The sequence below is a fragment of the Mytilus edulis genome, chromosome 4 (assembly GCF_963676685.1).
Source record: "Mytilus edulis chromosome 4, xbMytEdul2.2, whole genome shotgun sequence".
In the NCBI taxonomy this organism is placed as follows: Eukaryota; Metazoa; Mollusca; class Bivalvia; order Mytilida; family Mytilidae; genus Mytilus; species Mytilus edulis.
This window is the reverse complement of record NC_092347.1, coordinates 8,661,495-8,685,823: the sequence shown is the minus strand read 5'-3', so window position 1 is coordinate 8,685,823 and position 24,329 is coordinate 8,661,495. Positions and strand designations below refer to the sequence as shown.

General features: G+C 33.2%; 1 protein-coding gene across 1 annotated transcript in view; it reads left to right on the top strand.

The window, feature by feature from the left end:
- The first annotated feature begins 5,821 nt into the window (after positions 1 to 5,821).
- Positions 5,822 to 24,329, top strand: part of LOC139518864 (leucine-rich repeat-containing protein 15-like) — a 75,513-nt gene continuing 57,005 nt past the window's right edge. The window contains exons 1-5 of the mRNA XM_071310511.1: positions 5,822 to 5,946; positions 10,259 to 10,333; positions 11,741 to 11,812; positions 15,046 to 15,120; positions 15,791 to 15,862. Of these exons, the coding sequence (XP_071166612.1) occupies positions 5,921 to 5,946; positions 10,259 to 10,333; positions 11,741 to 11,812; positions 15,046 to 15,120; positions 15,791 to 15,862 (320 nt within the window). The 5' untranslated portion in view covers positions 5,822 to 5,920. The remainder of the gene's footprint in view (positions 5,947 to 10,258; positions 10,334 to 11,740; positions 11,813 to 15,045; positions 15,121 to 15,790; positions 15,863 to 24,329) is intronic.

Sequence of the window (24,329 nt, the reverse complement as noted above, 5' to 3'; positions counted from 1 at the left end):
TTTTTGCTCCTGATACTTCTAATATAAATTGATCGGCGATACGACATTAATCTACCATAAATGTAGAAGGCAGAGTAAGTTATTAAATATGAAAGCAGTTATAATAGGCAAGTTGAATAGTCAACCGATAATTTTAACTTGGAATAATGTGTGTTTTTTCAGCTATATCAAATATAAAACAAAAGATAAGCATGCAATGTGTTTCAACATATTTAAATTGTTTAAGAATAACATCATGATCTTGAGTCAAACAGAATATTTGTTGACGTTGTGTAGGATTTTATCAACTTTTCGGTTTTTCCTTCATCTGCAAGAGAAAAATGAAGCTGACTTTTGTTTCTGGTTTCAATTTGCCTCACTTTTTATTTTTTTTATTCAATTTGACTTGTTTTTTTAATGAATTGCTTTTATTTAGATGTGGAATTAGTGCAAATGAGACAACTCTCCGTAGACCTTTTTGCATAGAAACAAAATAGTTATATTACATATTCATGCTTGACGGTATTGGCTAGTTCCAATAATTATTTCAAAAGCTTATAAAAAAGGAATATAAAAAAAAATATAAGTTCCTTGTGGAACCTATTGAATATTGTATGAGTAATTAAATAATTTGCAAAAAGAAAAAAGGGAAATACAGGTATGTGAAGTAATTCAAAAGAGACAGCAGTTCATTCAACATCGAAAGAAAATCGATATACAGACTTATAAGAGGTTAAAGCAAGGTAGGTAACTCGCTCTGAATATCCTGGAATTTAAAACTGTTGTAAATAATGTATATTTCATTAGTTTATAAACAAACACGTCTATTCAATGTCTCATCAATTTTATGACCGTCAACCCTCTGCCTAGAATCTGTACGTGAGTTTTAAATAAAAATCCAAAACACAATTTTTTTTGTCTTGGTTGTCGGAGTAAAAAAACGAGACATATGTGTGTTGTTTCCGGCGCTGGCTGCGTCAACAATGTACTACTTTGTGATCTGGTCTAGTTTATGGTGAACTATTAGTGATCAGTCAAAGATATTTGATTTGCAGTTGTATTAGTAGTGACACATCTCATTACCATGGAGACTATTTGGCCCAACCCCCTCAGTTATGGTCTATTGACTTTGAAACGTTTGCCTAGTTTTCATGTACTAGTTTATGATAACGTCAGTTTATGAAAATTTACCTGTGGTAAGTTAATGATAATTGGTATGCAGTTGTATAAACATTGTCAGATCTCATTTCCCTGGAGATTGATTAGCCCCGTCTTATCATTCAATTTTTTCATTTAGAATTCGGTGGCTTTGCTAGGATTGATTTTTCATTTGGGTTCGCAATATAAGCACACTTAGGACTAAGCTGTTCTTTGTAAACAATCACAACCTCTTTGATGATACGTTCAGATTTTATCATAGCCACTTTCCGTTTTGAATTTAGCATTTTTTGTGATTTTACTGAGTATTTTTATTTGAATCCCAATACATTACCTTTTCTTAAAACGTCTAGAAATAAAAGGTAGCTACATTTCATCACATTAAGTGCAATTTTCGTTTCAAATAATCAGCAAATACATTAAATTATATTGAACATTTAGAAATTCTATGAAAACGCATTCTAATATGAGGTGCCTCTTTTGCTTTGTAAACAACACCGTAATAGCAATCTCGATATATCTACACTTAGCGTAGATTCCAAGATGTACATTATAATGGCTGTTGAATATAACTCCGATCTATATCCACATGTATTGTAACCTATTTGCAAACGCTATGTCTATTTCATTGTGTTAAAAATTACAAGTGGAAAAAACCTACTGCAACTTTATTCTTATTTTTAGGCATAACAAAAAGAATTATTTCATTGGAAATCGTAAAAATGTACAGAATCAAAATTATTTGAAGTTTCATCAATGCTTTTGCGCATTCACGTCATTTTGAAACATGACGTCATACGAATGAAAACGCCACATTTCCATTGCGTTAAAATTTTAAACCCGGATAAAAAGTAAGATCACAAAAATACTGAACTTCGAGGACAATTCAAAACGGAAAGTCCCTAATCAAATAGCAAAATCAATGATAGAACACATCAAACGAATGGACAACCATTGACATATTCCATCGAGTTAGAGATAAAGGATACTACAGATACAGTTAAGTCGGCTTCATTTCTTGACTTACATCTAGAAATTGACAATGATGGTCGGTTGAAAACAAAACTTTACGACTAAAGAGATGATTCAGCTTTCCAATTGTGAACTGTCCATTTCTAAGTAGCAACATTCCAGCAGCACATGCACACTGGGTATATATCTCCCAATTGATACGATAGTTCCGTGCTTGCATTTCCTATCATTATTTTCTTGATAGAGGGTTGCTGCTTACAAGGAAGCTATTAAACCAAGAGTTCCAAATGGTGATGTTACAATCATCCCTTCGTAAATTTTACGGACGCCATCATGAGTTGGTTGACCGTTATGGAATAATCGTTTCACAAATGATATCGGATATGTTCCTTACGTCGTAACTACAATCCCCTTCCCTTTCATGAATGTGACCTACCGAATTAGACTATTTACCGGATTTGTTATCACATAAGCAACACGACGGGTGCCACACGTGGAGCATGATCTGCTTACCCTTCCGGAGCACCTGAGATCACCCTTAGTTTTTTGGTGGGGTTCGTGTTGTTTATTCTTTGGTTTTCTATGTTGTGTCATGTGTGCTGTTGTTTGTCTTTTTCATTTTTATCCATGGCGTTGTCAGTTTGTTTTAGATTTATGAGTTTGACTGTCCCTTTGGTATCTTTCGTCCCTTTTTCCTGACTTTGTATACAGACATTTACAAATGTATAAAAATGGGGGATAAACCCTGTTTAAAAGCGCAAAACTTCTCATTTGTATGACAGTCGCATCAGTATTGAAACCTGGATAACACATACAGCAACACGAACCCACTAAAACTGGGGTGATCTCGGGTGCCCCAGAAGGATAAGTAGATCCTGCTCAACACGCGGCATTCGTCGTGTTGCTAATATTATAACAAAGCCAGTAAATAGTCTTACTCGGTAGGTCACAATCGTAAGAACGGAATGGGACGTAGTTACGACATAACAAACCTATCCGATATGATCTGTGAGACGGATATTCCTAAACGGTCAATCAGATCTCAATGGCGTCCGAACAATTTACAAATTAATGATTTCAACTTCACGATTTGGAAATCTTGGTCTACAAATCATAATTTAGAAGCCGAAATCATCTCTTTTGTCGTGAAGTTCTGTTTTCAATCTGACCCTCGTAGTCAATATCTAAAAATAAGTCCTAATCAAATGGCAAAAGCTAAAATATGTTATACAGCATTAAAATAAAATTTGAGGTGTTGCTTTTTATTTTATTTTGCATTATTACACAAAATTTAGTCCTGGTATCTACGATGATTTTATTTACTGATTTCAGCAAATCAGCATGGCGGCCCCTTCGTAACAAAATGTCAGTCGTGATTTGACAGTTGCTCACAAGAATAACATGTGAATTAAAAATTGCAAATGTGGGGTTTTAAGAATTCAAATAACCAATCGCATTTTTTCTTACGGTTGTTTAAGAAATGATTCATGCAATCTACAGATTTATATATATTTTTACATTTATCGAACAGTGAGTAAAATAGAATAGCCACACACTAGAAATTCCAACATTTTAACGAAATGATTGGTCCTATTAGAATCGAAATAGTTCATGGAAGTCATAGTTTTGATGTTAATTTACATATGGCCTGTGCCATGGAGTTTGTTAATTTTATCATTCGCGATCGCTCAGGATAATATTCGAATATGACGGCACAGTCCAAGTGGAAGTTCCACCAATTCTGTGGCTTCCATGAATTAGTTCTTAATTGAACTATGTTTTTTATGAAAAAAAAGCTTCGTTACCTTGAGCTATTACAAGAGGGGCGGAAGATACCCGAGGGCCAGTCAAACTAATAGATCGCAAACTGACAACGTCATGGCTAAAAATGAAATAGACAAATAGACAAAGAGAAGTACACGAAACACAACATAGATTTGACGTGAACCCCGTCAAAAACTGTCAAATGTTATTTTTATTTGATGGATAACAACACATTTGTAAAAATACATCTTGCTGCCCATGTGGCACTCGTGCTGCTCGCATAAATAAAACCCCAGTGAAAGGTCTTAATCGGTAGGTCCATTCAGGGAAAGGCACAGGATTGTAGTTATATAAATTGTTACATAACTATCGTCATATGTCAAACAGACATTCAATAACTGTCAACGAACTCGTGATGGCGTCCATAAGGTTTCCGAACGAAATCTTGCAAATTTTTCACTTGGAACTCTATGTTCAATAACATTAATGTAAGCATCAACCCTACATAAAGGAAATCATGATAGATAATCCAAAATGTTGTAACACGTGTGGCAAAATTTAGTCCTAATATCTATGATGAGTTTATTTAAAAACAAATATAAAAAAGCGACCCACATACCTTAAAAGACTTCAGTACGTTGCATATTTTTGATTTGTCTTCCCTTACACTTGACTAATACATTGATATATTAATAAGGGATAACAGAAAAAAAATCTATTGTATCCGATAGATGAACTTTATATATGTGTTTACACCTTACCAGTAATTTAACCGAGTATGCCCTATTCCAAATTATGACATGCCTACTGTGAAGGGAATCGTATGGTGGGCGAGGTATGCATACGAGAATTTAATTCAGTGCTTGTCGTTTGTTTATGTGTTACATATTTGTTTTTCGTTCATTTTTTTACATAAATAAGGCCATTCGTATTCTCGGTTGAATTGAAATACATTGTCATTTCGGGGCCTTTTACAGCTGGCTATGCAGTATAGGCTTTGCTCATTGCTAGAGGCCGTACGGTGACCTATAGTTGTCAATATCTGTGTCATTTTGGTCTCTTGTGGACAGTTGTCTCGTTGGTATTCGTACCAAATCTTCTTTTTTTTTTTTTATATATAGGAGACTTTTTCCCTATCAACGGACTTGGTCTCGCTCTTTTTCAGAGTTCATGTGTTATCCTACCCTCATTTTTTATTTGTTCCCTTGTCTTTTTAATCGATGTATCAGATTTGAATTGCGGTAAACTGTGCTTCAATTTGCTTTAGTTTATTTTATTTTCTAAATGTTCATTATACAACAATATGATCCATCTTTAATAGAAATCCAACATTTTACTAATGTAAATGAATGAATCTATAACAAATGTTCACGTATGAAAGCGTACTGTTTTACGTTAAAATTTGACAGATTTTTATCAGTACCACACTGTTAGGACGTCATTCTATCGTTGTACCCATTATTCATTAAAGTTGTATGTTGTGATTTTGTGTACTATTGTTTGTCTGTTTTGTTGGTTTTTTTTTTAAGTCGAGGCGTTGTTGGTGTATTTTCGATAAATAAGTGTTTATGTCCTTGCGGTTTCTTTTGACTCTCTTCTATTGATGTAAAATATTTCTTTGATTGTAACAAAGATTAATTTGTACATGTTTGTGAAAAGTGTGGATATTTAAGAAAGACTAATAGGGGAAAAACAATAGTAGTATAATTATAAAAATATCAACCGACGTCTAAATTGTAGTTGTTTACATACAATATACAATATTACAGTTCCAAAAAAGCGATAAAGTATCCATTTCTTCTTTGTATCTGCGTTTTCCTTTTTCTGTTCTTCTTAGGGTATTTTTTTTTAATTATTTCCTGCTACTTCAAATCTATATATGTTATTTTGCCCTGTTTAAAGGATCTCTTGATAATTTTATGGCAGAACTCACAAATTGGTCATGTAGTGTATTTTAATCAAACAGCAGCATTAATGTGTAAACATTTTTGCATTTTTTAGATACTTATTTAACAACAAAATCTCAGAGATTGAAACTGGAGCATTTATGAATCTTGCAGGACTTAACACTCTGTAAGTAAATGTTTAAAACATATTACATCTAAAAACTGAATGCTAGTGTGATATATATCTAATTAAACTGTTTGCAAAAAAAGTTTTGCAATGCATATTTACTATACACGTAAAATAGATAAAAATGATAATCTTCATAGTTTTAAAATCTACTGTAATGTAGGGTTTATTTAAGATTTAAAAGCAACTCTTTTTTGTAAATTTAATTAATGTTATAAAGTGTTGACCGAAGTACAATTTTGATTTTAAAATTGTTCGCACGGTCAATATGTTTTACAACAAATTAAATTTACCAAAAGAAGCATTCAATACTTATAACTACATTTTCAATAGGATCATGAAAACACGATTTCAATCAAGTTTTTGATTTATTTACCTGTGTACTTTATTGGGGAAGCTCGTTCCGATGTAAAATGGACATGCAGGTTGATGCTATAATGACGTGAGCTTGCTGTTAACCAATCAAAATAATACATACATGTAATGTTATTATTTATGATTAAAGTGTGAATTTACAGCCTGAGGTTACTGAAAGTTTCCCTCTTGCAGCATTTTCAATTATTTAAATTAGTCTCCTCATTTTTCAATTTACCATTCATGTCTGCATAGCATACCGCCATTACTGACATTATACATTCGTACATAATTGTGTCGCATCACGGTGCGGAGCTATAAGTTTCAGTCGACATACACGTCATATTGAAGTATTTACTAATCACATATACATTCTGATTAGTTGCTTTATTATGCGACTGAGATGCATCAACAGCTATTGACTTAAACGAGATAAAGAATTAAATACTTTTCTGGTCTCAGGATAAGACATCAAATGCTGGATAATTAACTATGAATATTTCAGTTTCGATCTACTGTCATTAATTCATGTTTGTTTTATTGCACATTTTGCACACCGAATTTCAACAGTGTACTATCAATTATTAATACGAGGTTTTTTTTTTGCCTGGTTAATCTGCAATGTACGGTTTGTTTAACTAAACAATGTTTCTATACAATGTTTACAAAAATGCATTTTCTGAAGTTTATAAATTCTGCCAATTTAGGCACACCTCCAGAGTAGAGTCTATTTCTAAATGTTTTAATTTTCTACAAGCAAATTGAACACAATCTAATCGTATCTGACATTCTTCATAGGTAACCTTCTATCATTACTGAACAGCCAGTTTAAAAATTTCAGAAAGGTTCATCTTAATATATATACAAAATTGATATTCCGATTCTGAGATATCCTGACAGTATAGTGATACTAAGTAGTATCAATATACAATAAATTTTTCGTGTATCGTAAATATCAGCTGTACGAGGCTAAGAAACCAGTGTAATGCGAGCTTCAGCTATGTATGATAACAGACCTTCTCAAATTCACAACCATTGTAAGTCTTTAGTCTGAATACTTAACCGAACAGTTAAGTTTAAATAGAAACACTTTTCTTTGATAAAAATTACACACGATCGCCAACAAAATTGATATAACAGAAATTAACATATTATGTAGCACAAAATTAACACAAAGGTATAGCTGAAGCAGCACAAAAATATCAGCAATATAAGATGGCTCATGAAATGGCCAGCATGCGTTTCCTGACAAAAGTGGATAGTATCGTGTTTCTGATGTTAAGATAAGATACGTCTCATACGATTTCGTGTTTTTTTTTTTTTTTTAATCATTAAAATATAATTACATGTACCTTTAATCAATTTGAACGTATGCCAACAAAGTCGATTACTGTAGCTAAGGACAAATATTGTTGAAATCTGTAGATTATGAGATTAACAATGCATATCTAACATTAGATGAGCACACATTTTAAAGAGATTTAAGTATATAATAACAAAAGGACACTTTTTAACTAAATTATCCATGTTTTTGAATGACAGTAGCCCATAATGAATTGTAGTACATTGTTTCGATATGTCAATTTCTCATGGACATATTTACAAATTATTTTTGGAATGTAACTTTAGTTTACAAATCATAGTAAAGAAAACTTGATATTCGTTACAGTGAACCAACAAGAATGTAATTATTTAAAGCAATAAACTCATATGAATGATATTTTTATGCCAAAGTGACAATTACAATGCGTAAAATGAAAAGAAAACTTTATTTGTTTTCTACAAAATTGCTTGATTACATCTGGAATGTTTAAGTTACTACTCATAGTTTTAGATTAATGCCAAGCCATTTAAGATGATTTTATACTGATTAGGAGAGAGAGATAAAGGTTAAATATTGTGAGAGAAATATATGGCGGGTTTCAATTCTATGGCAGATCCCTAATCTATGGCAAATATGACATCTCAAACGACAAACAAATCCAGTCTATGGCAGATTTTTATTTCTCCAAATCTAGAGGAGATCTAGAAATGTTAACAGTTTAATTGTGTATTTTTTAATTATATAATTCAGGCTCAATTTAATTTCCTGACGAGTTCAACACAAAGAAAAATATTTCTAGAAATGATTGCTATGTATTCTAACCAAATTAAAATCGTAAACATTTGTATTTGTGTTTAAGCAGTTAAAAAATGGAAACCTCTTTCATAAAAATTATGGCCAAATGAACAATAAAACTTCAGACATTTCTTCATCTTAGAGTATCTATTTCATAAATATCAAGCAAATGTCACTTGGTATTATATTTTTGAAAATTATCGATTTTAGATGAAATGATAGGAAATTTATTGAGTGGGAACTCACTTTTGTCCACTGACTGTAGTGAAAGATTAAATTACCGGATACCAAATTGTCATCAAATAAAAACAAAATGTATTAACGACGAAATTAATTTTTTATGAAAATTCAAACTGTTAGTTTTTGTTTGATTTGGTATGAGTGCCAATGAGACAACTCTCCATCCAAGTCACAATTTGAATAAAAAAACATTATAGGTCAAAGTACGGTCTTCAACACGGAGCATTGGCTCATACATAACAGCAAGATATAATGGACCCCATAAAATAACTGTGTAAAACCATTCAAACGGGGAAGTTAATAATTGGTTTAATGAATGGTTAAACAAGTACTATGCACAGCTTCGAAAATGAGTATTTTTACGGGGAACATTATTTCAACTTTGAAGTCTGTTGTAAGTGTATGATTTCCTCATTTACGATTTTTTTTTTTTGTCACCCCGATTTTGTTGACCATTATGGAATTTTTATTCCTTAAATGTTTATAGACATGCTCTCGTTGTCGTACATGTCCACTACTTGTTTAAGACAAGTCATTGGTCGTATAAGTACTGCATTGTTTTCCATTTGCACAACATTTGCCATAGACTTGGAAACAACAAAAATCCCCTATAGATTAGGAAATTACAAAACTTGCCATAGATTAGGATTGTAAAAAATCTGCCAAAGTATGGGATGGTATGACGTCACACTTGCCATAGATTAAGCTGTGGTCACACCTTACCGGATAGCACGAACGGACGACTAACGGATGAAAATGAAAGTTGTCCGTTGACAAAATTGTTATCCGTTGGGATTCCGCTAATGTACTGACAAAATAAAACGGACGCGTAACGAATGCATAACGGACACACACCGGATATGCAACGTACCAGAAACGGAAACGTACCTGACAGAACGGATGTCGAACATGCATCCAACTGACGAGTACCGCATAAAACGGACACCTAACGGAAGCGTACTGGATAAAACGGATGAACAAGATATACGGAAAAATTAAAGGCGACAATAATAATACATGTCAATGTAAATCGCATAAATATTCAATAAGTTTCTGTGTAACTGGTTTTGGTTTGTTCTTCAAATTGCTGCCAAAGGGTAGTGTCTGGCCTAAATAAGAGTTACGTGATAGTGAAAACGTATCCTTACTCTAAGACCGATTTTGAATAATAAGAATTCATGACAATGAAGAAATCTCACATACAAATAATCGTCATTTCTGAAGCGAAATTTTCAATTGGTATTTATCCATATAGAACCGCTAATCATCCGTTTTATCCGTTATACTTACGGTAGAAGTCCGTTTCACATTATTATATATGTTGCTTGTGCAATTGCATAAAAGTCTTTAAGATTCGCTATTAGATTTGATAGTGACCACTTTTCTCATAAAATCGTTTACATAACGGTGAATATGACAATTGACATATACAATTGTATATTGTTCTAACTTGGATGACATGCCATTGTATAGTAGCCGTTCCATTAAATGATATACAGTTTTAAATTCAAACTGCCGTACTTTAAGCTTATTTTTTATGAAAAAGTGTCCGTTGATAGCCATGCTTTGATATTTGTACTCATATAATTATATCTGTAGAAATTTGGACCACAATTTATTGACAGATATGAACAATGGAACGTTCTTAGGAATGACAGGAAACCTTCGTACTTTGTGAGTATAATAAATCCTGTTTTTGCATCTGCTACTTCTAATATAAATTGATCGGCGATATGACATTCATCTACCATAAATGTGGTAACCAGGGCTAGTTGTTAAACAACATGAAATATCAAAGGAGTTATAATAGGCAAGTTGAATAGTTAACCGATTATTTAAACTAGGAACAATGTGTGTTTGTATTCAGCTTCATCAAATATAAAACAAAAGATAACAATGCAATGTGTTTCCTTCTAGTAATAAAATATTATTTAAATTGTTTTAAAATAACATCATGATCCTGAGTCATACAGTGTATGTGTTGACGTTGTGAAGCGTTTGTCAACTTTTCAGTTTTCCCTTCAATTGCAAAAAGTAATTGCAGCTGATTTTTGTTTCTGGTTCCAATTTGCCTGGTTTTTTTTAATGAATTTTTTCTATTCAGATATAAGAAAATGTGGTATGAGTGCCAATGAGACAACTCTCCATAGACCTCTTTGCTTAGAAACAATATAGTTATATTACATATTCATGCTTTGAGGAATGTTCTAGTTCAAATAATTATTTCAAAAGCTTATAATAGTTATCAAAGGTACCAGGATTATAATTTAGTACGCCAGACGCGCGTTTCGTCTACATTAGTCTGCACCAGTGACGCTCAGATCAAAATATTTATAAAGCCAAACAAGTACAAAGTTGAAGAGCATTAAGGATCCAAAATTCCCAAAAGTGGTGCCAAATACGGCTAAGGTTATCTATGCCTGGGATAAGAAAATCCTTAGTTTTTCGAAAAATTCAAAGTTTTTCTAAACAGGAAATTTATAAAAATAACCACTTAATGATATTCATTCAACACCGAATTGTTGACTATAAAACAGGAATATCAAAATAAAATATAAGTTCCTTGTGGATTCGATGGAATATTGTTTAAGTCATCAAATAATTTGAGATATAAAAAAAAAGAAGGGAAATAAAAATATGTGAAGTAATTCAAAAGAGACAGCAATTCTGTCAACATTAAACGCAAATCGATATACAGGCTAAGAGGTTAAAGCAAGGTCTTTAATAATAGATATGAAACATGCTCTAAATAACCTGGAATCAAAAACTGTTGCAAAAAATGTATGTTTTATTAGTTTATAAACAAACCCGTCTACTCAATGTCTCATCAATTTTATGGCCATCAACCTTCTGCTTAGAAGTAAATTGTCTTTAATCTAGATTATTGCAGCTCTCAAAGGATCGACTTGAAGTCTTCTAAATTCCAAGACAAGAATAAAGCTGAATGTATAACAAAAGGTTTATTAGCTTTACTTTAATAAATTATAATATATTACAAAGTCTTACTGAATAAGATAAAACGCTTAATTGTTTTCTTGATCTTGTATTAAGGTATCCGTAATGTTTAACGTTATTTTATAGATTACTAAACTACAACGAACTATCACACATAGAAGATGGGACGTTTCTTGGACTTTCAGGACTTCAGCAGCTGTACGTGAGTTTAAAAAAATAAATCAACACACGATTTTGTTGTCTCGCTTGACGGAGTCAAAAACGAGACATAGGTATGCTGTTTCTGGCGGCGGCGTCAACAATGTATCAGTTTGTGATTAGGTAAAGGTTATGGTGAACCATAAGTGGTAAGTAAAAGACATCTGATATGCAGTTGTATTAGTATTGGCACATCTCATTACCATGGCGATTATTTGGCCCCGACCCCTCAGTTATGGTTTATTGACTTTGAAACTTTTGCTTAGTTTTCATGTATTAGTTTGTGATTAAGTCAGTTTATGGTGAAACTCCAGCAGTAACATAATGATAATTGGTATGCAGTTGTATAAGCATTTGCACATCTCATTTCCATGAAGATTAATTGGCCCTTTCCCCTCATTCCATTTTGTCATTTAAAGTTCGGTGTCTTTGTTAGTATTGATTTGACATTTGGGTTTACAAGATTAGCAATTTAAGGAGTAAGCTGTTCTGTGTCAACAATCAAAACCTGTTTGAGTATACGTTCAGAATTTTGTTTGTAAAAGTTTACACATATTTTGTATGATTGACCATTTCCGAACTCTCATTAAGTTTGTATAAAACCTTTTTTTTTTGTTTTTAGTCTGAAATTGTAATTGTTGAATTAGACCATGACTGTAATTTTAATGTTACAGGGTCAACGTGTAAACTTCATATGTGTGTATACTTGCCTTATAGCGACTGTCATACAAGTGAGAGGTTTAGCTATCGATAAAACAAGGTTTTTTTCCAACATTTTCTATTTTTTTTGGAAAATGCCTGTACCAAGTCATGAATATGAAAGTCGTTTGATACGTGTAAGCTTTTGATTTTGACATTTGATTAGGGACTTTCCAATTTAAATTTTCCTCGGAGTTTAGCTTTTTTTGTAATTTTACACTAAATATTTTCATTTGAATACCAATGCATTACCTTTTCTTAAAACGTCTAGTAATAAAAGGTGCTTCTTTTCATCACATTAAGTGTAGTGTTCGTTTCAAATAATCGGCAAATACGTTAAATAATATAGCTGATTTTGAAAATTCATGAAAACGAATTTTAATATGAGGTGCCTCTTTCGCTTTGAAAACAACACTGTAATAGAAATCTCGATATATCTACACTTAGCGTTGACTCTAAAATGTACATTAGTTTTAAAATGGCTGTTGAAATATAACTCGGACCCAAATCCCCATGTATTGTAACCTTTGAACGCTATGTCTATTTCATTGTGATAAAAATTACAATTGTAAAGATACCTACTGACACTTTATTCTTATTTTGAGGCATGACGAATGAAAACGCCACATACGTTTTTCTATTCGTTTGACGTCATGACTGGAATAAAAAGTAAAATTACAAAAATACTGAACTCCGAGGTAAATTCAAAACGGAAAGTCCCATATCATATGGTAAAAACAAATGATAGAAAACATAAAAAAAAATGGACAACCATTGTCATATTCCTGACTTGTACAGGCATTTTCAAATGTAGAAAATGGTAGATTAACCCTGGTTTTTAAGCGCTAAACTTCTCACTTGTATGACAGTCGCATCAGTATAATAGCCTATTCCATTATCTTGACAACGAAGTGTGAACAAAACAAAAAGTCACAATAGGTAAAAATGTCGCAAACAGGGATACAACAGCAACACTAACCCCACTAAAAACTGGTGGTGATAAGGGTGCCCCGGAAGAGTAAACAGATCATGCTCGACTTGCTGCATTGGTCGCATTGCTCATGTTATTACAAAGCCAGTTACAGTATAACTCGGTAGGTCACATTCGTGAAAAGGGAACGGGACTGTAGTTACGACATAAGGAACCTATCCGATATCATCTGTGAAACGGATATTCCACAACGATCAACCAATTCGTGATGGCGTCCGTACAATTTACAAAGTGATGATTTCAAATATACCATTTGGAACTCTTGGTCTTAAAATTAAAAATCACAATTGGGAAGCCGAAATCATCTCTTTTGTCGTAAAGTTCTGTTTTCAATCGGACCCTCATAGCCAATATCTAGAAATAAGTCCTAATCAAATCAAAAGCTCAAATATATAATATAGCATTCAAATATAGTTTTGAGGTAGGCGTTGCTTTTTATGTTTTTTGCATTATTCGCACATTTACTGATTTCAGCAAATCAACATGGCGGCACCTTCGTTACAAAATGTGAATAGTGACCTTTACGAAAGGTTAAGAGAAATAACATGTGAATTAAAAATATGAGGTTTTAAGAATTAAAAGAATCAAAAACATTTTTTCTTACGGTTTTTCATTACATGTTGTAATACATGTAGCTTAAAAGAAAACTTTTATAAAAAGCGAATCATATACCTTAAGACTTCTGTTAGTTGTATATCTTTGATGTCTGTTCAAACAATAGATCCATGTTAATGTCACGTTTACCATTTTTAAATTAAAAAAGTTTCTCTGTTGCTCAGATCTGATAACAACGAAAGGTTTGGCTAGATAAATTAAACACCATGTTCATCCGAAAAACATGTACAAAGACAGGAATTTGTTAGTTGATTTTCAGTCACTTTGATTGTTGGTATAGTTGGTAGTTTTTTTGTCAGTCTAATTATCTTAATGAAATCTCGTAACGAGTTTTTGTTTTGATATATTCCACGGTAGGTATAGTGTCCGGCTAGGATCGTGGTTTTTCGAGTGATTTGATAGACCTTTTTCGAGTGTGACCACTTTTTTTCGAGTGAATATGATCAAAACGTAAACAAACAGACTTCTTTTTTTAACAAGACGTGATATAGAAGCTTGAGTTTGATAAAACAAGGTTATACATGGTATGTTAGTATTTGATATAAAAAGATATTATCATTCTGACATTAGTTTTCCGAAGAGGGGTAGTAATGTAAAAAAAACTATTATAATTACGAAATAGCAGGTAATTGAACTTATCGCATGTTTTATCACTCGAAAAAAGCTCGAACTACAACCGAAATTTTTTTTACCGGATCACTCGAAAAACCACGATCCTCGCCGGACATTATACCTACCGTGATCTTCGTAAAACAGTGTTATCATAAATAGAACAATTAATGACAAATGGTTAATTTTCACTCTTAAACAGTGGTAGACAAAATGTTAATACGAATTTTTACGTTACAATTTATCGTATAAAATTAAAAACGAGGCACTTTGTTTTTGTCATGTTTTAATATGGTCAGTCAATTTATTTAATCTATAGAAATGTGGAACACAATTCATTGACAGAGATAAACATTAATACATTGGCAGGATTGACAGGAAATATTCATTACTTGTGAGTATAGTTAATCTTATTGTTCAATCCTGATTATATTTAGACACTTTTATTGCAGTATCACTTGCTGAGTTAACATGCGTTCACAAATAACAATTTGCAATACAAAATGTGACCAGATTGAATGTAGCAGGATACATTGCAACAGAAGTGTATATTATTTGTGGTGTTTATATAAAGATAAGGAGATGTGGCATGTTTACCAATGATGCTAATATCATAAATATGTGACTTGGATGCAAGTATCAATGAGGCAATGTATGGCCTCCACCAATGAGAAACACCTATAACGTAAAGTAAGCTTTTAATTCCCGACATGATATATGTAGCATGTTCACCAATTCAAACGGAAACGATAAACACTGAAATAAAGACTGCTGACTTTGAACAGGTACATACAGATGCAGAATGTATGTCTTAGAGTTGTCAAATATCTTTAATTCCAAGATCTTAATCGAAACAATCGACAACTGATAGTTATAGGTCTGACTCAAAACAATAAGACAGAAACTTTCAAAATATATGCCAGGCAACTTTGTCACACAATAGTGAATCTTTAAGAATTGGATGATTGATATAGACAATTAAAACTAGCGAAAAAGACACAATTATAATAAAATTTTCACGTATCTTATTAGAGTCCTAATGTTTTAAGCTAAATATACTTTAGGTACTTGAGAAACAATTTATTGACAAACATAGCAATTGGGTCACTGAGTCATCTAACTGGACTTCGATATCTGTAAGTATATATTTTATATTGCTATACCAAGAGCTGAGTAAAACAATGATAATTAATGGTATGCGTCCGTTCACCTATAGGTTTTTTAAACCTTCATCGTGGTCGCTTAAAGGCGAATAAATGATACCCAAGAATGTACAAGAATCAGAACAGTTGAATAGTTGTTTCACCAAAAATGACCTTACAAAAACAGTTAAATTATGATGTACACTTTATCATGACTTTTTGTGCAAGAAATACTAATGTGAAAGGGTTGTCATGTTATGTCACTTTAAGGATGTACTTAGGTGAGGTTTTGGAATAAGTGTCAAAGGTGTTTTTCCATACGATACAAGGTAAAATATTTTGCCCCATAACAGCTATTTATCTTTTAACATAAGATTTAATAGCTTATAAACTACACAAAAACATTTTAATATCGTTTCACCTCTTGTGAGTGTTCTATAACTAATCTGTCAGTGCTCTTAACAAGTTCCTTAACTTCTATTAAAGAGCTAATCATAAACTATTGTAATAAAACAAAGAACATAGTGGAATTGTCTATTTTTGGAGTGTTAAAAAATTCTTTGGATGTTTTAGATAAATTACGTACTATTGATGGTCCTTTTGATTCTGATGACAGTTTTGATTTTTCTACTCTTTACACTACACTTCCAAACTATCTATAAGTTTTCCTATTTAATTAAATGGTCGTTTGGTAAATATGAACGCAAAAATATATTTGCTGCAACTCTTTTGAAGCCTTCTTCTCTAATGAGAAAAGTAAGTATGTTAGATATACTTTCCGGATGTGTGATGAGATGATTGAATCTGTTAATTTTCTCCTTTATAATATATATGTACGTTTTGGCGACAAAGTTTATCGACATGTTGTAGGTATCCCTATGGGTACTAATTGAGCCCCTTTAATAGCAGACTTTGTGTTTGTACTGTTATGAATCACAGTTTATGACTAAACTCAAAAAAAGACCCGTCAAAATTGCATTCAATTTATAAATTCAACATCACTTACCGTAATGTTGATATTTTTCATTAAATTATCAAATATTTTCACAATATACTGCTGGATTTTACCCCAAGGAACTTACTTTAAATAAATCAAATTGAAACGGTAATAGCTGTCCTTTCTTAGTTAAAGTTATTTCGGTTTATAACGGGAAACTCCACACTAAAATTTACGACAAAAGGGAGGATATTTCCTTTTCTATTGTTAATTTTCCATTTTTAGATGGTGATGTTCCTTTAGCATCATCTTACGTTATTTATATTTCACAGCTCGTTCGCTATTCCCGTGTCTGTTGTGACGTGTCTGTTGTGACGTTTTTGATTTTAACGAACGTAATTTATGTATTACTGGTAAATTATTAAACCAGGGAATTCGTTACCACAAATTACTTAAAACCTTTATTAAATTTGTTCATAGATTTAAAGATTTGGTTTTAAAGTTTGGTTGGACCTGTAGAAAACTTATTTCAAACGGGATAGCACATCCACATTTTTACGAAAATGTTGTTTACCATCACTGGGGTAAATGTGAACTCCATAACTGCAGTTACGTATATCAAAAGATGGCGGACGAAGTTTCTGGTCAATATTTCTTTTGTCAATTCTGTAATAATTCAGTATTATTTTTCGGTATTTCGTGTCTTATTTAAAGTATTACTAAGTTAGAAACTGAAATACAAAGCATCTTTTCATAGTTCAACCACTAAATGGAGAAATCATCAATTCAGAAAATCGCGAAGATATGGGTAACTGTGTAGACTGATATCCGTAACTGTAATAAACGTTGAGTGAAGGACATCCGTAACTGTTGAGTTACATTATTTCTGCTTCATTCATTATACTCGATTTAATAGTAAGGATCATCATTTTTTTTCCCGAAATAAAACCCATAAATTCCCTAAAGTACTCTTCCACGTTCACTTTGTTTGTGTAAACTAGTTTTATTTGTATCCGCCTGTTGAGTTAAGCCTTTTCAACTGATTTTTTAGTCTGCTCTTATGTTGTACTGTAACACCATTGTCCCAGGTTAGGGGAGTTGAACGCCATCTTACATGTTTAACATCGCTACATTCTGCATTTGCCTAGGCCTGACCCATGTCATGGAAGCCTGCAGTTCAGTGATGGTCGTCAGTTGCTGTGTTACAAATTTGCTATTTGGTTTTTTTTCTTCACATAAATAAAGTCATAAGTTGACTTGTTCGAATTGTGTTACATTGGCATTTTCGGGGCCTTTACTTAATATCAGACTTTATTTGCGGTATTGGCATTGCTCACTGTTTAAGGCCGAATGGTGACCTGATAAATGCTCATTTCTATGTCATTTGGTTTCATGTAGAGAGTTATCTCATTGACACTCGTACCACATCTTCCTATTATTATATATATGTTCAGGACGAGAAGCATGCCACATGTCATCTATTGACCACCGTCAAAGTGTTGTTACAAGGGTTATCAACGTACAAAGAGCACGGAATAATCTCTACACGAGGCATCTGATTACACGAACCCATTCTGGCCGGAGGTGGATGCGTACTTGTACATCCCGCACAGCAAAAACGGATGACCCACTTTTGCTACGGTTTTTGGAGAGGTAGTCCAATGGACACCATTTTTTCAAATCCCCAGTCACTCTTGGCGGTCTTGAAATGTAGTGGTTAGGTACTTGTTGATTATGATCAGCTGTACGTGATATTGTGCTATTTGGTTTTGTCTTTGTATATTGTTAACCTTTACTCTATGTTACTGTTTAAATAATTTATTTTGGGGTGTCTCAGTATTCATACATATCGCCATTTTGTTACGGTGCTATGGTCATTTTGCACTTTTGCCTTATTTTGTGTTTCTCTGTTGAAATAGTTTTAAATTTTGTTTTCTATGCATTCAGATGTTAAAATAATGTTGACTGTGATACATTGTACCCCAAATTTTGATATTTTGACCTTTTGCTTTACCCAACAATTTCTTTTAATATAATGGAATTCTATGTGAGTCTGAGAGTCAGTGACTCTCCTACAAGTGAGAGACTTAGCTATCTATAAAATAATGCCAGGTTTAATCTACCAGTTTCTACATAAGGTAATGTTTGTACCAAATCAAGAATACAGTTGTTATCAATTCGTTTAGTGTGTTAGAGGTTTTAGATTTTTTCATTTGCTAAAAGACTGTCCGTTCTCAATTTTTCTTAATATTTCATCTAATGCTGCTGACTATATAGAAATACAGAATTGGAAGCCTGATCAATATTTTCACATAATAATTTTAGAGACTTCGAAGAACAATTCTTATTCATGTTTATCACACTTTAAATAACCGGAGACATATATTTCTGTTCAAACATGATAGAATTGTGTAAAAATAAAATCAGTTACGGATATCAATATTTGCAGTTACGTATATCGTTGACAATTTATTTACTTCAGTTACCCATATCATCACGATATTTTAGATGGCAGTTTACTCCATTTCAGCGGTTGAATAATGAATAAAACATTTAGTATTTCAGTTTCAAATTTAGTATTACGTTAAAAAAGACATGAAATACCGAAGAATAATACATTATTATTACAAAATTGACAAAAGAAAAATTGACCAGAAACATCGACCGCCATCTTTGGATATACGTAACTGCAGTTACGGAGATCACATTTACCCCAGTGACCATGCTCGGAAATTTAGAAATGATCCTGGTAAACTTATCGCTCCTTAAAATAAACTTATTCTAAAGGGTGACCATTTCAACACTGTTATAAGATCATTGAATATTGTCTTTTTTGGTATAAATATTAATTTTGTTATCAGTAAATTAAAAGCAAACTAAATATTACTAGTGTGTTACATACATATACACATTCATGGATCTACAATCTTTCGATACCTGTATCTTGGCGTTGCACAAGGTCATGTTGTTCTCTGACTGTTATGACGTCTTTACACTAAATCCCTTTGATGTTGAATGTGTACGGATTGGTAATCTCGTCTTAGACGCATGATTTTTTTATTAGTTGTAAGTGGGTTTAAACTAGCTGTCAGTTAACTGATAGCTGTTGTACTGTTATACCATTATCCCAGGTTAGGGGAGGGTTGGGACATGTTTAACCCCGCCCCATTATGTATGTATGTGCCTGTCTAAAGTCAGGAGCCTGTAATTCAGTTGTTATTGTTTGTTTATGTGTTACATATTTGTTTTTCGTTCATTTTTCGTACATAAATAAGGCCGTTAGTTTTCTCGTTTAAATTGTTTTACATTGTCATGTCGGGGCCATTTATAGCTGACTATGCGGTATGGGCTTTGCTCATTGTTGAAGGCCGTACGGTGACCTATAGTTGTTAATTTCTGTGTTATTTTGGTTTCTTGTGGAGAGTTGTCTCATTTTCAATCATACCACATCTCCTTTTTTAGCTCACCTGGCCCAAAGGGCCAAGTGAGCTTTTCTCATCACTTTGCGTCCGGCGTCCGGCGTCCGGCGTCCGGCGTCCGTCGTCCGGCGTTAGCTTTTACAAAAATCTTCTCCTCTGAAACTACTGGGCCAAATCAAACCAAACTTGGCCACAATCATCATTGGGGTATATAGTTTAAATAATGTGTGGCGCGACCCGGTCAACCAACCAAGATGGCCGCCACGGCTAAAAATAGAACATAGGGGTAAAATGCAGTTTTTGGCTTATAACTCAAAAACCAAAGCATTAGAGCAAATCTGACATGGGGTAAAAATGTTTATCAGGTCAAGATCTATCTGCCCTGAAATTTTCAGATGAATCGGTCAATCGGTTTTTGGGTTGCTGCCCCTGAATTGGTAATTTTGAGGAAATTTTGCTGTTTTTGGTTATTATCTTGAATATTATTATAGATACAGATAAACTTTAAACAGCAACAATGTTCAGCAAAGTAAGATCTACAAATAAGTCAACATGACCAAAATGGTCAGTTGACCCGTTTAGGAGTTATTGCCCTTTATAGTCAATTTTTAACCATTTTTCGTTAATTAAAGTAATCTTTTACAAAAATCTTCTCCTCTGAAACTACTGGGCCAAATTAATCCAAACTTGGCCAGAATCATCTTTAGGGTATCTAGTTTAAAAAATGTGTGGCGTGACCTGGTCAACCAACCAAGATGGCCGCCACGGCTAAAAATAGAACAAAGGAGTAAAATGCAGTTTTTGGCTTATAACTCAAAAACCAAAGCATTTTGAGGAAATCTGACATGGTATAAAAATGTTTATCAGGTCAAGATCTATCTCTCCCTGAAATTTTCAGATGAATCGGTCAATTGGTTGTTGGGTTGCTGCCCCTGAATTGGTTATTTTGAGGAAATTTTGCTGTTTTTGGTTATTATCTTGAATATTATTATAGATAGAGATAAACTGTAAACAGCAATAATGTTCAGCAAAGTAAGATCTACAAATAAGTCAACATAACCAAAATGGTCAGTTGACCTGTTTAGGAGTTATTGCCCTTTATAGTCAATTTTTAACCATTTTTCGTTAATTAAAGTAATCTTTTACAAAAATCTTCTCCTCTGAAACTACTTGGCCAAATTAATCCAAACTTGGCCACAATCATCTTTGGGGTATCTAGTTTAAAAAATGTGTGGCGTGACCTGGTCAACCAACCAAGATGGCCGCCATCACTAAAAATAGAACATAGGGGTAAAATGCAGTTTTTGGCTTATAACTCAAAAACCAAAGCATTTTGAGGAAATCTGACAGGGATAAAAATGTTTATCAGGTCAAGATCTATCTGCCCTGAAATTTTCAGATGAATCGGTCAATCGGTTGTTGGGTTGCTGCCCCTGAATTGGTAATTTTGAGGACATTTTGCTGTTTTTGGTTATTATCTTGAATATTATTATATATAGAAATAAATTGTAAACAGCAATAATGTTCAGCAAAGTAAGATCTACAAATAAGTCAACATGACCAAATGCATGACCAAAATGGTCAGTTGACCCCTTTAGGAGTTATTGCCCTTTATAGTCAATCTTTAACCATTTTTCATAAATCTAAGTAATCTTTTACAAAATCTCCACTGAAACTACTAGGCCACAATCATCTTTGGGGTATCTAGTTTGAAAAATGTGTCTGATGACCTGACCATTCAACCAAGATGGCCACCACGGCTAAAAATAGAACATAGGGGTAAAATGCAGTTTTTGGCTTATAACTATGAAACCAAAGCATCTAGAGCAAATCTGACAAGAAGTTAAATTGTTAATCAAGTCAATATCTATCTGCCCTGAATTTTTCAGATGAATTGGACAACTGGTTGTTGGGTTGCTGCCCTCCAATTGGTAATTTTTACAGAAATTTTGCCGTTTTTGGTTATCTTGAATACTATTATAGATAGCGATAAACTGTAAACAGCAATAATGTTCAGCAAAGTAAGATCTACAAATAAGTCAACATGACCTAAATGGTCAATTGACCCCTTAAGGAGTTATTGCCCTTTATAGTCAATTTTTAACAATTTTCATTAATTTGGTAAATTTATGTAAACTTTTACCAAATATAGTTCTCTGTTACTAATGGGCAAAGTTCATTATAGATATAATTGTAAGAAGCAAAATCGTTCAGTTAAGTAAGAACTTCAAACACATCACCATCACCAAAATACAATTTTGTCATGAATCCATTTGTGTCCTTTGTTTAATATGCACATAGACCAAGGTGAGCGACACAGGCTCTTTAGAGCCTCTAGTTTATATTAAAGGTCATTTGACAAAATTTAAGCAGTTTTTATTTTATTTTTATTTTCTTTCTTTTAATTTGAAACCCATATAATACCAATGCAAATATAAGGTAAGAGTCCGAGTCAGCCATTTCCCGCCATATTTTATAAATCAAATATCTTGAAAAGGAGCTCCATGACCTATTAATATTTTAGCTTTTTTTGAACCTTAACTAATGCTCTTCGAGCTTAAAGTATCAATTTTGAATTCTTGATTTATTTAATTTTACCTTGGATCACCTAAGTGTATCCTTAAAAGTATTTGATATATTATTCTACTAATACAATATTCTCATAAATTGCTACAATGACTATTAAATTATTGTTATATTGCGTTGAATTATTTCTGTGCATAGTCATGATTTGTGATACACCAAGCTCGTCGAAGGATAAAATTTGTAAAAAAACAAACAAAAGCTGCCTCGATTTTGAAAGGAAATTGATATGAAATTGAATTGACGACGTTTTTGATAGGTGTGATTCACATCCTTATCATTCCAGGTATTTTTATGCCAAAACATTTGTTTTCCTATCTTGTTTTTTCTTCTTTTTAACCAGAATATAGTTACATACACTTATTCTTTCGGATTACCTTCATACTAGTAGTATTCACAAAAAATCGAAAAAACAAATTCATTTACATAGTTTTCGAAAGCATAAATGATATACATGTTTCGTCTTAAAGCCCCGGACACAACAGATCGTACGATTTTTTGTCGTGGAAGATCTATAAAATAGTTGTCGTGGCTTTGTCCTGCAGTGGTCACATCAGCTACGACATGTACATGTCCAGGATGGTTTCACGATGGGTACACGACAAGAAAAAAATGTAAGTGTACTGTCGTGGGTTTGTCGCAACGCTAACAGGACCATATTTTGATCTTGTTAGAGTCTGGCAAGGCGCCTATTCAGCACTGCCAAGCGTAATATGCTGGTGGAATAGCCATCCACTTTAAACAGACGGTATGTTTTTCAAAACATTCAGTCCCGCCGAATTGTATTCTTCTAAATAAAACGAAAATATGTTGAACGACGAACGTACCCGGCACTGTCGTACGACAGACAATCAATGTTGTGCGAGTATCGTACGAAATTTGGTATTTGTGAGACAATCGTGCGACTGTATCACAAGTGTCTTGCGACAGTCGTGATATTACATGTATCGTACGACAGTCATACGAGTCATGCGACAGTCGGAAGATTTTTTTACTAAAGCCCCGGTCACAACAGATCGTACGATTTTTTGTCGTGGAAGATCAATAAAATAGTTGTCATGGCACTGTCGTGCAAAATGTCAAAAAAATATTTCGAGTGCTCACATCAGCTACGACATGTTCACGACAGAGAAAAAAACAATTCTAATTGTACTGTCGTGGGTTTGGCGCATGTCGGGCGTGCGACAGTCGTACGACAATCGTGAGTTGTTAAGCCCTGGTCACAACGAGCCCACGACACATCTATGCAGTTCCACGACATGGAATTTGGTCAAATCGCGGGTCATCCGTGATCGTCGTACGACAGTCGCACGATATTTTGAGCATCGTGGCGCTGTTGTGTGTCGTGGGATGAAAACTGGACATGCACCTTTTTTGCTGTACGATTTTTTGTCCTCTAACTTTTAACCTGAGCTTCGCACTATCTTTATCTTTGTTTAGTGGACCGTGAAATTGGGGTTAATACTTTAATTTGGCTTTGAAATTAGAAAGATCACATCATAGGGAACATGTGTACTAAGTT